Source organism: Antechinus flavipes, chromosome 5 (assembly GCF_016432865.1).
Source record: "Antechinus flavipes isolate AdamAnt ecotype Samford, QLD, Australia chromosome 5, AdamAnt_v2, whole genome shotgun sequence".
In the NCBI taxonomy this organism is placed as follows: Eukaryota; Metazoa; Chordata; class Mammalia; order Dasyuromorphia; family Dasyuridae; genus Antechinus; species Antechinus flavipes.
Window position 1 is genome coordinate 108,213,850 of NC_067402.1, and position 14,505 is coordinate 108,228,354.

Here is a 14,505-nt window from a genome sequence, read left to right on the forward strand (position 1 = left end):
CCATTTAAATAAAAATAGAGAAAATAAACTGACATTAGGATTATTAAATTATGTACCTGTATTTCTTGCAGTATGTATGTGTGTGTATATATGTGTGTGTGTGTGTGTGTGTGTGTATATATATATATATATATATATATATATATATATATATATGTATATATATATATATATATATATATATATATATATATATATATATATATATATATATATACCGTACATCAAATTGATTTTCACCCTGTTTTTTTCACCAATATTAATTTCATTTATCTTCCCTTTCTGAATTGAGAGGGAAAGAAGGGAACAAAGAAAGAGAAATATTGATTCTTCACTATGAATTCATTTTAATAACCCATTCTGAGTTTTGATTATAAAGAGCAGTGATTAATATTTGAATATTTTTTCTTTACTCAGTTCTACAATAAAATTATCCATTTATGGCAACTGAATTTCATTATTTCATTATTGAATTATTAAAAACATAAGGTATCTATATGTGAATAAAACTCTCATAAAAGCATATGATAGCAGAATATTTAGCTTTTAGCTATCTCTTGGTATATTATATTTGGGCAGCTATATGTACAGTGGATAAAATGTTGTGTCTGAAGTCAGGAAGACTGTGAGTTCAAAATTGGCTTTCTGTGACTCTGGGCAAGTCATTTAATCCTGTTTGCCTCAGTTTTCTCATCTGTAAAATGAGCTAGAGAAGGAAATGGCAAACCATTCCAGTCTCTTAGTCACGAAAATCCCAGATGGGGTCACAAAGAGCTAGATAAAACCGAACGGCAGAAATATATTTGACAAAATTCTCATATTCTACATACATACTGCTTCAGAGGAAATTAAAGTGTGGATTTATGTACATTACATTATTAACTATAATTTTTCCCTCCTGACAGAAACAATCCCAGTGTCATCCTCTACAGACTGGCAAGCAGCATTTGGCTTTGGTTCCTCTAAACAGCAAGAGGATGACTTGGGGTTTGATCCCTTTGACATCACTCGCAAAGCCTTAGCAGACCTGATTGAGAAGGAACTGTCAGTCCAAGATCAACCTTCCCTTTCGCCCACATCTCTTCAGAACCCTTCCTCACACACTACAACCGCCAAAGGGCCAGGCCCTGGATTTCTGCATCCTGCCGCACCCACAAATGCCAACTCTCTCAGTAGCACCTTTTCAGTCTTGCCACAGAGGTTCCCTCAGTTTCAGCAACACCGGGCGGTTTATAATTCATTCAGTTTTCCAGGCCAGGCAGCCCGCTATCCTTGGATGGCCTTTCCACGAAATAGCATCATGCACTTGAACCACACAGCAAATCCCACCTCAAATAGTAATTTCTTGGACTTGAATCTCCCGCCACAGCACAGCACAGGTCTGGGAGGGATCCCTATAGCAGGTAGGTTCATTTGAAGCCTCCATGAATTTGCAAATGACTCATGCCTTCAGGTTTCTTGGGTGAGGAGGGAGAGAATAATCAATTACTAGAACTAGATTTCCTGAAAATTTCTGTGGAAATGTTGGTTATTTTAAAAACTTTTTATAATAATCCTGGAAAGGTTTAATTGGATGCTTTGCCTTGTAACATTGAGCTTTATAAGGATGGTGGAGTATTAAAATCTTAATTATTATTTTGAACAATTATTTTGCATAGTGGGTACCTTTAATTTTTTTGTACAGCCATCTTACTGCATTTGGATTTTATATATATATTATACACACACACACACATATGTAAAAAAGGAAAAAAATGTTCTGAAATTATGGTACTATAGAGTTGAGCATCAAAGTACAGGTGCTGATTTCACTTTCTTTAAAACTTGTGCTAAAATGTTTAATGATGGTAATTAGTGAGAGCATGAGGGATAGAGCAATTTGTCACCAACTTTGGGTAGATTATTCACTTTAATATATTCAAACATATTTCAGAGATCTTACTGCATATTAATAAACTTTTGTGTTTTGTGAACTTCTCAGTATTGATATTCCACAGATAATTTATATATGTATAAAATTTTTGCATCTACAAAGAAAAAGTTGATCTGGTCAAGATGTTTGAATGTTTAGTGTTCCAAGATTTTCCCTATTTATAGAAAAATATTTTATAATTCTTAGTTTGATATCTCACTGGAACATTTTAAATTCCCTGTCTTTGAGTTTTAAAGTATTCATTTTGTTTTTAATAGTATTCTTTAATTGGATTTCAGAGTTGCTTTCACCTGGGAACTTTACTCTCTTGGATTTTTCAGATGATATATTGCTTTTCCACCTGATTTCTCCCAGGGTCTTTAAGATTTTTTCACATTGTAATGACAACAGTGTCCTGTTCACCTGTGAAGATGAATGTGTTGTTGCTGACATGCTATCACTAGGATACATATGTCAATTTATTTTTTTTTAGAAGTAATGCATTTACTATGATCATTCCAAGTATTCTTGCTCAGTTTTCCTAATAACCAGTAAAAGATACTTACAGGACTATTAACTAACTGGGAGTGAAAGATATAGTTGTATCTATGTTCAAGTTAATTGCTTTGAGTGGGATTGTACCCAGTAGTGCCTTTTATGTAGTAGACATTTCTCTTTTAATTTGATTATAGCAGTAGTTGGTCCCACATAATTTTTAAAAATTATATTTCCACACATATGATATATAAAAGAAAAACTAAAAAATTAACAGGTGTTTATTGAACTGTATTCTGTAGCTGTCATTCTGCTGAGATTTGTCAAGAATACAACACAGCATGGTGCAATGGTTTCGGAGTCAGAAACTCATACTGTTTAGTAGCTAGACAAGATTTCAGTTAGAGCTTGACCTTGAAAGATAAGATTTATATGTAAGCAAATATGAAAAGAGGAGATAAAATATTTGAGGAATAAAATGAACAGAATGACAATAATATATGACATACTAAAGAGATAGTGAGTAGATATGTCTCCATACTGTTTTCCTACTCTACTTACGCAGTCTAGAAAAGAAGATGTATATGTATGAAGTCCTTCCCATTACTTCATACATATACATCTTCTTTTCTAGACTGCCTAAGTAGAGTAGGAAAACAGTATGGAAATCTTTGAAAGGCAGGCAGAGGAGTTTGGATTAAATGTAATAAATGAACTCAGTAGAGTTTCTATCAGCCTTTCTATTTTGTGTTTTTGCTTTTGCTTGCTAACTGCTTTTTCCCTAGTTTACATTAACATCTACCACAAAAGAATAGAATTATTGGTTAATGAGTTCCATAGTTGTAACTATTAAGTGATTTGGAATCTTCATTTATAGTGCAAAGCATTTTGGTCCCTCCTAGCTAACTTAGGTTATTTTGTGGTAACAAATAAGTGGGGCGGGGGGATTTCATAAACTCAAGGCTAATACAATCGTTCCTATGGTTTCTCAGGCTGATCTCAGTCATTGGCAGTCTTTTTGCCCATCTCCAAGCGAGGCATGATGTTTTTGCACTTTTTAAGTGTCCTGAAATATTCAAATTTTTTCAACTGCTTGAGCATGCTTACTTGGCATGTAATGTATGTTTCATGCTAGGTCATGGATAGCTCTTGTTTTTCTCATTAAAAGATATTTTTATTAAGATTTTAGCATCTAAAATAAATTTTATGATACTTAAGTATTTGAGGTTTGTTTTCTGGGTTGTCTTGCCCGAGGGTTATCGTGACCTTGGAATTGTGTATTTTGATTTATCTTATTATAACATTGTTGTATGTTTATTCTATCAGGTCTCTGTCTAGATTTCTATTTGGGGTGGTGGTGTCCCCTTATCAAGGAGAAGCTATAAAGAGTGAAAAACAAATGCTTTTGTCTGTTTTCTTCAAATAGGAAAAAAATGGCTTATGTCCATCCTAGTTTCTGTTTATAAAATGGGCAGGTTGAATAGGTTATCTTGAAGAGCCCTTCTGATTCTATAATAATAGGATTTATTGTTCTGTGTTGAGTTACTTTACGAGCTTCCTGGTGTTTCTTCTTATTTTCACTTGAACCATATTAGAAACAATATTATTGACTCATAGAAATTGCATTTGAATAGGATTGCAAGATCTTTGAAGGTAGAAACAATTTCAAGGATTTATCTTTAGAATTTTCTACAGGCATTAGCAGGAGTACATTGTATAGAACTATATACTCAAGTACACGAATTAGTAGAAATTCATAAGAAGTAGCAAAAGATATTTCAATAAGTATTACTATTATTAGATTCTACTTAGGATGATGTACATTTTATAATTGACAACCTGCATAATTTGTTGGAATGCTGTATTGAATGTGAATTCTATGGAGTTGTATAGGATATAACATGGCTTTTCTTTCTCCAGGAATATTCTGCCAATATTATCAATGTTATGTTTATCATTTGTTAAATTTTAAAATGCTAAACTAAAAATAAAGCATAAATGAGAGATTTTAAAAGGATACTATGGAGAGAGCAGTTTCTAGGTGAAAGTTTTATGCAAACAAGGTTTTTCTAATTCCAGCTGAAAGTACTTTGAAATACTTGATTTGTTTTCTTTCCTTAATTAAAGTGGTGAAGATATCTCAGTCATTCAGTCAATATTTATTAATCACTTATTGTGTGCAGGCATTATGGTGAGCACTACAGAAAGGCAAAAAACACTCTGCTCTCAAGGAGTTCAGTCCAAGAGGAGAGACATCATGTGAACACTTATGTATAAGCAAACTATATGTACAGGATAAAATGGAAATGATCAAGGTATCAGAATTAAAGGATATCAGAAGACTCCCTTTAGCTGGGACTTGAAGAAAACCAGGGAGTAGATATGAAAAAGGAAATCATTTCCAATATGGGATATAGCAGGGAAAATGCCAGGAGCTGAAGTTGGTGAAATTGACAGACCTTGGCAACAGATTGGATATGGGCAGGAGTCGAGAATGACACTGAATGACTGAGAGGATGGTGGAAGAGGGGAGGATTTGGGGGAAAAGGAGGAAGAAAAGGGAATAAGTGCATGTTATTGGAGTAAACGCCTATTGTGTGTCAGCACTGGCCATAACTATTTTTCGAATATAAACTCAATCGATCCTTAAAAAAAAACAAACCCACCAAACCCAACCCTATGAAGTATTATTCTATCCTATTATTATCCTCATTTTATAATTGAAAAAACTGAGGCAGATGAAGGTTAAATAACTTTTCCAATAGCACACAGCAATAAGTATGTAAGGCTGAATTTGAACTTTTTAGGTCTTCCTGAGTTCAGACTCGGTTCACTATCCACTGCACTTCCCAGCTGTCCTAACATAACAGTTCCTTTTTTTTTTTTTAATTTAATTTTTATTTAATAATTACTTTATACTGACACTTGTTTCTGTTCCGATTTTTTTTTCCCCTCCCTCCCTCCCTCCGCCCCCTCCCCTAGATGGCAAGCAGTCCTTTATACTAACATAACAGTTCCAATAGTTTTGGACACATTGAGTTTAAGATGTTTAAAGGACTTTCAGTTCAAGATGTTCAGTAGGCAATGATAGTTGTAAGACTAGCTTTTAGCTGAAACATTGGGGCTAAATAAGTAGAAAGATGTGAGAATTATCAGTATAAAAATGATAACTGAATCCATGAAATTGATGAGATCATTAGGTGGAATAAAAGAAGAAAAAAGTCAAGAAGCCCAGGGCTGAGTGCTATGGTGCACCCTGGTTAGTGGGAATGACCTGGGTGAAGATCCAGTGAAGATGTAGACAGGTGGGGAGGAGAGCGGCAGAATAGTATCATGAAAACCTAGTAGGAGAAGGTAGTGCCAGTAGAGAGGTCAAAAAAAAAAGTGATAATTTTGAAAAAGACATGAAATTTCATTGTCAGGAGATTGTTAGTTAATTTGGAAAGTTAGTTACTTTGGAGAGAGCAGTGAAATGGTGACACCAGAAACTAGCCATAGAGAATTAAGAAAGTGAGACAAAAGTAATACTTTGGCAGTATTTTTCTTAGGTTATGTAGGTTATGTATGGAAGAGCTTTTTAAATTTTAGCTGGTATCTTTTGTTTTTAGGAAATGCTAGACAAATTTTTCTAAATGAGAGAAGGAAGCTAGCAGATTTAACATACCTGCTATTTTAAAAACAAAAGTGTTACTTATTCTTAGAACAGTGTGTTATTTTTCGCTAATAGAAATCCATTCAATTTTTAAAATGGATTTTGCTTTCTTTTATATCTGAAGAAGATATTGAACCAAATTCTCCAGGGCATGTGTTTAAAAGTGTTTCCATAGATTTTCATTTTTCTTTCCTCATATTTTTGTATTTCTGTGCAAACAGGACCATGTATTTGTGAAGTACCTGAAGGAAATTTAGTGATACAATTTACTGGATCTGTGGTCAAGGCTTGGCTCTGCTCCTTCTCATGTGCAATTCATTTTTCCTTCCTTGGACCTCAGCTTTCTCATCTGTAAACTGTGAAAAGTTCAGTCTAAAAGGCTTCAGAGATCCCTTCTGGCTTTGAATCCATGATCCTTTGTATTTAGGCTCATAGCACAGGGCTTACTTAAGCAGTACACCTCAACAGATAATCAACTCTTTCCCCTTGGCTTAGTTTGGGTTTTGCTTTTACGAGTTATTTTAATCCAAATTTCACATAGCCCAATCGAATCTTCCTACATCTAGCTCATAGTTGCACATCAGAAACCAAGTTATGTGTTGTTCTAAGAATTGAAATAATCTTTTTTTCTTTACTATGTTATGTCATCTACAGTATACTCTTATTGTCTATTTGTATGTGTATGATTAATAAAATTGACAAAAGTTTATTTTAAATTTTCTAAGTAATAGGAAGTCTGAGCTTTATTTCATCAATGAATTTGTTTGAAGTTCACTTGGAAGGACAATTCTCTTAGAATCTTATTCATTGAATTATGGAGATGTTATTTGATGATTTATTATGATATAAATTCATTTCTGAAATAAATAACTGACAATTAAAAAACAATATGTATTGTAATTAAGAGAACTGAGCATGTATGTATATATATCCATATAAACTAGAAGAAATTGCCTAAATTTCAGGCAAGTTGTTTTAAAAGGTAAAAAAAATCTTTACACTAATTCTCATAAGTCATTCAAACATATTTGTAATGTATCAGGATCCTTTTCACTATTGAAATTTTCTTACCCTTCTGTAAACCTCACCAATTTTTTAGCCTAACACTTCATAAGATTTTTATTTATTTATTTTTAGTGTTTACATATTTTTAAGGACAACTTTGGTTTTCTTTTTTTCTAGACATGCTTAAAATGTTAAGCCTTTTGAGGATGAGATACTTTATTAAAATTTAAGAGGATAAATAAATTATAGCTACTTTCTAAGTATTTTGTAAGATGTTTTTTAAAAGTCTATGGCTTATTTTACACTAAATTTCTGCTGTTACTCATGTTTAGGTGTAATTTTCCTTAATAGACTAAACAGATAGTCATTCCCTGGTTAGACTATGACTGACTTTTCCAGAGGGGAAGAAGACATGAACATTGACCATGTCATCTCTTCCCTCTCATTATAACATAACCTATAATCTTTGAAACTATTGTGACTTGACAGCAGAACAGAGGAATTTAATAGACTATGGAGTATCTACATGGACCTTTGGAATTTTGCACGATTCCTTTTTATTTTTATTTTTTCAAAACTTGATTTTTATTGATATCTTTTGAGTTTATATTACATTCATTTCTGAATATATCCTTTCCAGCAAACTGTCCCTTGGAATAAAGAAGTTAAAAAGAGGGGAAACACCTGAGTTCAAATCTCGTTTCAGTCATGTAACATTTCCTAGCTGTGTGACCTTGAGCAAGTCACTTAACCCCAATTGCTTCAGGAAAGAAAAGGGGGGGAGGGGAGGTATTCAGCAAAATTAACCAAAACATTGAATGTGTTTGACAGCAGATGCAGCATTCCACACTCATATTCCCCCAGTGTCAGCAATGAAAGAGAAGGAAGTACATTTTCTCAACTTTCCTCTGTGGTTAAGCTTCTTTATAATTAGACAGTTTTTAGTTTGAATATTTTTGCTTTCTATTACTTTGTTGTAGTCCATATGTATATATTGTTTTCCATATTTTCGTTATTCCACTCTACATCAGTTCATGTAAGTCTTCCCATGCTTTGCTCTGTATTTCCTATTGGTCATTTCTTAGAGTGCCTTAATATTTCATTATTTCATTTGCTAATGCCTTGTTTACTCATTCCCCAGTGGATGGATACCTACTTTGTTTCTAGTTCTTTAGCACCATGGGAATTATTGCAATGAATATTTTGATATGTAGAGAAACCTTTCTGTCTTTGACAGGGTATATACCTAGCACTATAGGTATATACCAACTGGCATAACTGTTGCAAAGCATATGGGCATTGTAATCAAGTTTTTTTCTTCCATAATTCCAAATTAGTTTCTAGAATATTGGATCATAGCAAAATTCTATTAGCAGTAGCTTAATATGCATCTCTTCCATCAGTGTATTGGTTTGACTGTGCTCATCTTTCTTTAGCATAGTTCCTTATTAATATTGCATTTAATAGGTACATCTTATGGAATCTCTTGTCTTTTTGGGTGATTAATAAAAAGTACAAAATGTATGAACTTTATTTCATGCTACTGCTTCTTGCAATTAATATGTCATCTTCCTGGGTGTTAGAATATTATTCCTTTAGTCTTTTAGCAGGGTTTGGTCATGATTTTTTTTTTTTCAGATGAGTTTTATTATTGAACTGGCAATTAAATTTTTAGTATTATGTAGGAATACAGTGTAAATACATTGCTCTGTTTTCCAGGAACACATTAGGCTAGAAATAATTTCCTTATATCCAAAAACAGGAATATGGAATATGAAAAATTTGAGATCCTCAGTAGACGGATTTCACATAAAAGTGCAAGTAAAACATGATAGTATCACTTAGTTTTCCAAAAGATATTATAATTCATTGTTTTTTGTTATTAAGTTTTTAAGTCCATCATTTTTTCATTGCTGTATGCTTAGAAATATAAGATCACTCTCTCATAGTGACTACAGGGTGATTAAATCTAAAAAAGCAATCAATTTATAAAAATGGAATGATGACTTTAAAAGATGCACATTTCATGATTTAGAATTGTTAAATGCATTTTGAAGTCAATGAGGCCTTATGAAGACTAGAGGTTGTTTTTTAAAAGCTTTTTAGGATGATAAAGGACTATTTTCATTTTCATTTTCAGTTCTTGTTTATGAGATCCAACTCTTTAGAAATAAAAAGTACCCAAGTTCTTTATTAAATTTTAGTCTTTACTGCCTAATCTAATTCTGATGTTCACCTTTCCCTCTTCTTTTTCTTCCTTGCTTTTCTCTTTTCTTTTTTCTTCTCCCCCGCCCCCTTCTTTCTCTCTCTTTCCCTCTTTCATTTTTTTTCCTCTCCAAACATTCTGGCATTTTGGATTTTTTTTTTTTTTCATTTACAATGGTAAGAACATTAGCTTTACTTCCAGATTCCTTCTAGTAGTATTTGCTACTTTTCGGTGTTCTGCTTCTACTGGCAACAGTCTGAAGCTTTTAATGGGTGAACTTCACACAGCTGTTGGTTTGTTGACGGCTCTCATTTGAGAGCTGGTTCTTTCTCGTGGAACTAATTACTGTCTAGTCTATCCAGCCTGCTGTTATTTATTTAATTTGTTTTTATTTAAATATTTTTAGGCAGTTGGGGTTAAGCAACTTTCCTAAGTTCACACAGCTACTACTTGTGAAATCATGAAAAGATTTCCAATATTTTTAGTCTTGATTCCTCCGAAGCCTAAAGAAACATTGCCCTTTTTTCTTCTTTTGACAATTTAAAAATGCATTTGAGTAAAAAGAGATTTCAACTCCACTTGTACAAGCCCACAGTTTCTTCAGAAACCTAGAAGTTCAGTTTTAGGTCAACATAGAATTCATTATTACTAAATAACAGTATAGGTAGATGCACAATTTTTTTCAGGAGACAAATCTACAATGAATTATTAAAAGAAGCTAGATATATTTGAGAAAGCTGGGTCTCTTAATCTTATTCACTCACCTTCACTGGTGAATAAACATGGCCTCCCACAAAATATCATTTTTACATCCATTACTGGAGAAGGAAACAATCTGAACTAGCATGGCATTTTGTATGTTATTTATTTACGTCTTTGCATTCAAGATTATTTCATTGGAAATGTTATGAGTGGAATGCTTTACTTGTTCAGCTGTTGTTTCTTTTGCTCCATGTAGCAATTGCAACCACTTTTAATTTAAATGCACAACAACTTAAATAATGTACAGTTAATTCTTATCTACTGTAAAACTAAGAACCTTCAACACTGGATCAAAAACATGGTTTTACCCTCTTCAATATTCTGTCTCTTGACAGTGGTACCATGAAATTGAATGTTTCTATCTAAAGTTGAAAATGAAGATAATTTACAATTTGAAATTCTTAAAGTTTGAATAATGTATATCTGCTTGCTAACATTTATGTTGGTGACATTTATATTGTTCACTCTATAGACAATGAATAAGAAACAAGTTAAATTTTCTATAAGTTATGTTCTTAAATATGAACATTCCTCTTGACATGAGTTCCATCTGTTCTATATACTTATATAAATATTGAGGACACTCGTGAGCTACAGATTAAAAACATTCTCTATATAAGTTTCTCCTTCAAAACCATGAAGGGGGAAATTTCCTTCTAGTTCTCTTAAACTTTGGTTTAGAAGTAAATTACAAATAGGTAACAAAAAGCTCATCTAATAATCATTGGTTGGTATCCTAACTTTATTAATATCTTAGCCTAATTGCTGATATGTAACAGTCTCTTTTTACAGTGGTAGGAATTGTACCCACATGATGTTATATATGCTATCAGACATCTATAATCATATCCCATATCTGAATATAATTAAGGTTTTTACCATAAAATTTTTAGAAGTCTGCCTTACTTTTGTTAGAAGTATCATTGTATAGTCCAGTAGTACCATAACTTTTTGTTTTGTTTTGATAAGCAAATATTGACGACAACTAACAAATGACATAATGTTCTATAATTTGATTCCAAGGAAAACACTGATTGTTCATCTGCCTTTGGTTATATTATATAGTAACATAGATTTAGAGCTGAAAGAGAACTTTAGAAGTCACAGAGTCTAATTCACTCATTTGGCAAATCTGAGGATTCAAACTATGAATTAATTATGCTGGCTGATATCATCAGAACAAACATCACAGTGGAAATTGGACTTGAACTGGCCTTGAAGTAGAAATAGAGTGTAAATAAATAAAAAAGGAGAAAGACTTTTTTTTTATGGCAAACTACAGATATGAGAGTATTAGAAATGAGCAGGTAAGAAAGCTAGGAAGGGTATCAAAGTTTGTTGGACTAGGAAAATTGTATGGAGATTGACATTGTGAGGTACTAGAAAATATGATGGAAGATCAAGACTAGAGTATGTAGAGTTTTGAAAGTGAGACAGAAAAAGACTTGATGTGGCATTCATACCACAGAGATTCATTTTAGATTCTTGAGCAGGGAAGAGACATGCTACAGACAATTGTAGCAAGTTTGATCTGACAGTGGGATTAGATCGGGAATGGGGATGATACTACACAGAAGGATTTTGTAATAGTCTGGGTATTGGATTAATTAGAAAGCTTGGATTTAGACGGTAAGGGGAAGAGAGAGATAGAAATCTTGATTTCTTTATATGATTGCAGATTTTTAGAATAATGAAAATTTGGCTAGAAAGGAATTCGTTGATAACTCTTGAAAATGCAGTCTTAATTAAATAGGCATAGGAGCCAAATTGGAAGGATTTTATAAGAAAGTAGAAACAATCAAGTCAACAACTTGGGAGGAAAAATTAGGGAGAAAAATTGGTTAAATGGGAAGGAGAAATGTCTGGGTCTAGTGAATATTTTTCAATTTGTTTTTAAAAGGTTAGGTCTGAACGTATTTGAAAACTGGTTGAGAGGAGCTTAATTAGAGATGCTTCAAAGAAAAGCTAAATATGGAAAGAAGGTACTTCTGGTCTTACAAAGAAGGAGATTAGGGCAAGCATGTCTTTTGGATTGATAAGAAAGGATAGATAACAGATGAAAGATCATTAGAAAATTATAGAAGTTATAGAAGATGAGATTTGTAAAGGGACAATAGAAGAAAGGAGATACCTCACTCCTTGATCCAGTGACACTGACTTGAAACAAGATGCTCCATCTTTTGGCTTCAGGCAGTTCTCTGGCTTTCTGCCATGACTTGCCATGCTCTCCCTCTTTAACTCAGTCCACTGGTGACCCTGACTTCCTTTAAGACCTAATTAAAATCCCGTATTTTTATTGTTTAATCAGTTAATTGTGGCCAACTTTTCATGAACTCTTTTGCGATTTTCTTGGCAGATATACTTGAGAGGCTTGCCATTTCCTTCTCCAATTCATTTTATAGATGAGGTGTACAGGGTTAAGTAACTTCACTGGGGTCATAGAACTAGTAAATGTCTCAGTTTAGATGGCTTTATATGTCAAAAATGTACTGATAATAAGTCATAACTACACAACCCCTGCATGAGACCCCATGTGGGGTGGTGAACCACATTTTAAGAAGATGGGCCCTAGAGTAGCAAACAGGAAGAATGGTTTGTAATCAGGGTATATGCAGCACACTTAGTGCTGAGTAGTGAGGACACTATTTCATACACATATTGCAGAATTCTAGATTCTCAAATGTACATGAATGTGTTCACTCTGATTCATGGCCCCTTTAGGAAGCTGTTTCTGAGTATGGATCCTATTATAAGGGCTAGTCAATTCAACCATTGTTCTTGGCTCTTCTAATCCACTAGATGTTCTGCATCACATAGAGACTGGACTTTGAACTCCTCAGAATTTCCTTAGGTGAACCCTGGAACAGGGTTTCTCTCAACCAGATCGCCTAGGATCATAACTGACTTTCTGACTGTAGTTGGACTCTTTGTTTTGATGCTAATTTAAAATCCTTAGTTGGTCAGAGGTCGTTAAATGCCACATATGGTGGTTTTTAAAGTCAAAATAAAGCATTGAGTCTGTATTTACATGTTAACCCCTTGCTCTAAAGCACAAACATTTAGATGCTATTAATACTAAATCCTTAGCTTTAAAGTTAGCGCCTTCATCTTTTCTTTCCCTTCCTTCCCCCACCATATGTATACAAAATCCCTTCAGGGCTCCTTCTCCTGGACATGTTTCCTATCTTCTTTTGCCTCAGTTTTGCATAACTTCTGCCTATCCTCAAGGCTTACTGCTATTCTTCATTCTTTTTATTAGATCATATACATGTACTTTGTAACAAAGGCCTTCTGGCAACTGTTATTTGATGTCTTTGTATTAACTATAGTAAAAATGTTCAGTTCAACTAAAATATATATCATATAATGTAATTCTGTTCTAATGATATTCTACAAGATATTTCAACTTCTTAGAAATGTTGCTCATCTTGATGTTTGTCTTGCAAATTACATTTATCCCAGTCCTTCTTATATGCATTCTTGATTGACTCTTGTGGATGAGGCTTAAATAACCCTTTTCTTCTTTCTCCCTGACATTTTGTATTATGCATTATGAATTAGAGAATCCTGATGATTTTGTGTGATTTCTCCATTGTTGAGTTAGAGTTAGTAAGGCCCACAGTAGCTACAGTAACTTGACTTCCTAGTTATTTTCCTGGAAAGATTATTTATGTATTTCTATGACTTTCTGCTGTATGCTTTAAGTCTTTGTGAAATCCTGAAGTTGTATTGATAGAGTGATAGACAAAATTATTCTTACAGATTATTTAATTCCCTCCTTCAGTTCACATGAAGAAATTCAGGTCCATATAGATTCTGACTTAATTAGGTTGCAAAGATAATTGGTGATAAAATTAAAACTGATTCATATTTAAACTAATATTCCTCTACTGTATCATACTTTTTATAATCTTAACTTGTCCCGCAGAGCAATTCTTATAAGATATGAAACAGACAGAAAAGCCAAAGAGTTACAGTATCTGACAACTCATCAGAGTCATAGACTTAACCAGTGGAAAGGAAATTCAGAAATCATTTAGCCCATCTTATTCATTTTTCTTGAGGGGAGAGGTGATCTACACAGGAAATCTCATTGATGTGGGCAGCTATTAGATATATCATCTTAAATAGTAGCACAAGAGGTTGAATTCTCTCCATAGATAGTGTCAGAGGTAATTCATTATCCCTGCTTTTTTTGCTTCCAGGATAGTACTCTGCTGAGTACAGATGAGGAAACTGAGGCTTAAAGAGGTTAAAATGATTTGTCTAAGTAATAAATAAAATGGATTTTAATTACTGATACCATTTAGGTACTAGAAATAAAGGGGACATATTGTTGATAAGCTATTCTCTTCCAGTTTCCTTTTATACTTTTTTTTTTTAAATGCACTTTATGTACATTGTTGATGCCTTACAAAACTCTGAATGGGCCCTACAGATATTACTATCCCTATTTTATAGATCAAAGAATTG

At 33.2% G+C, this 14,505-nt stretch overlaps 1 protein-coding gene across 2 annotated transcripts in view; it reads left to right on the top strand.

Annotated features, from left to right (window-relative positions):
• The window catches only part of CNOT4 (CCR4-NOT transcription complex subunit 4), a 166,928-nt gene that overhangs the window by 139,509 nt on the left and 12,914 nt on the right, over positions 1 to 14,505 (top strand). For both annotated transcript variants that reach the window (XM_052001743.1, XM_052001744.1), the window contains exon 10: positions 906 to 1,403. In XM_052001743.1, coding sequence (XP_051857703.1) covers positions 906 to 1,403 — 498 coding nt within the window. The remainder of the gene's footprint in view (positions 1 to 905; positions 1,404 to 14,505) is intronic.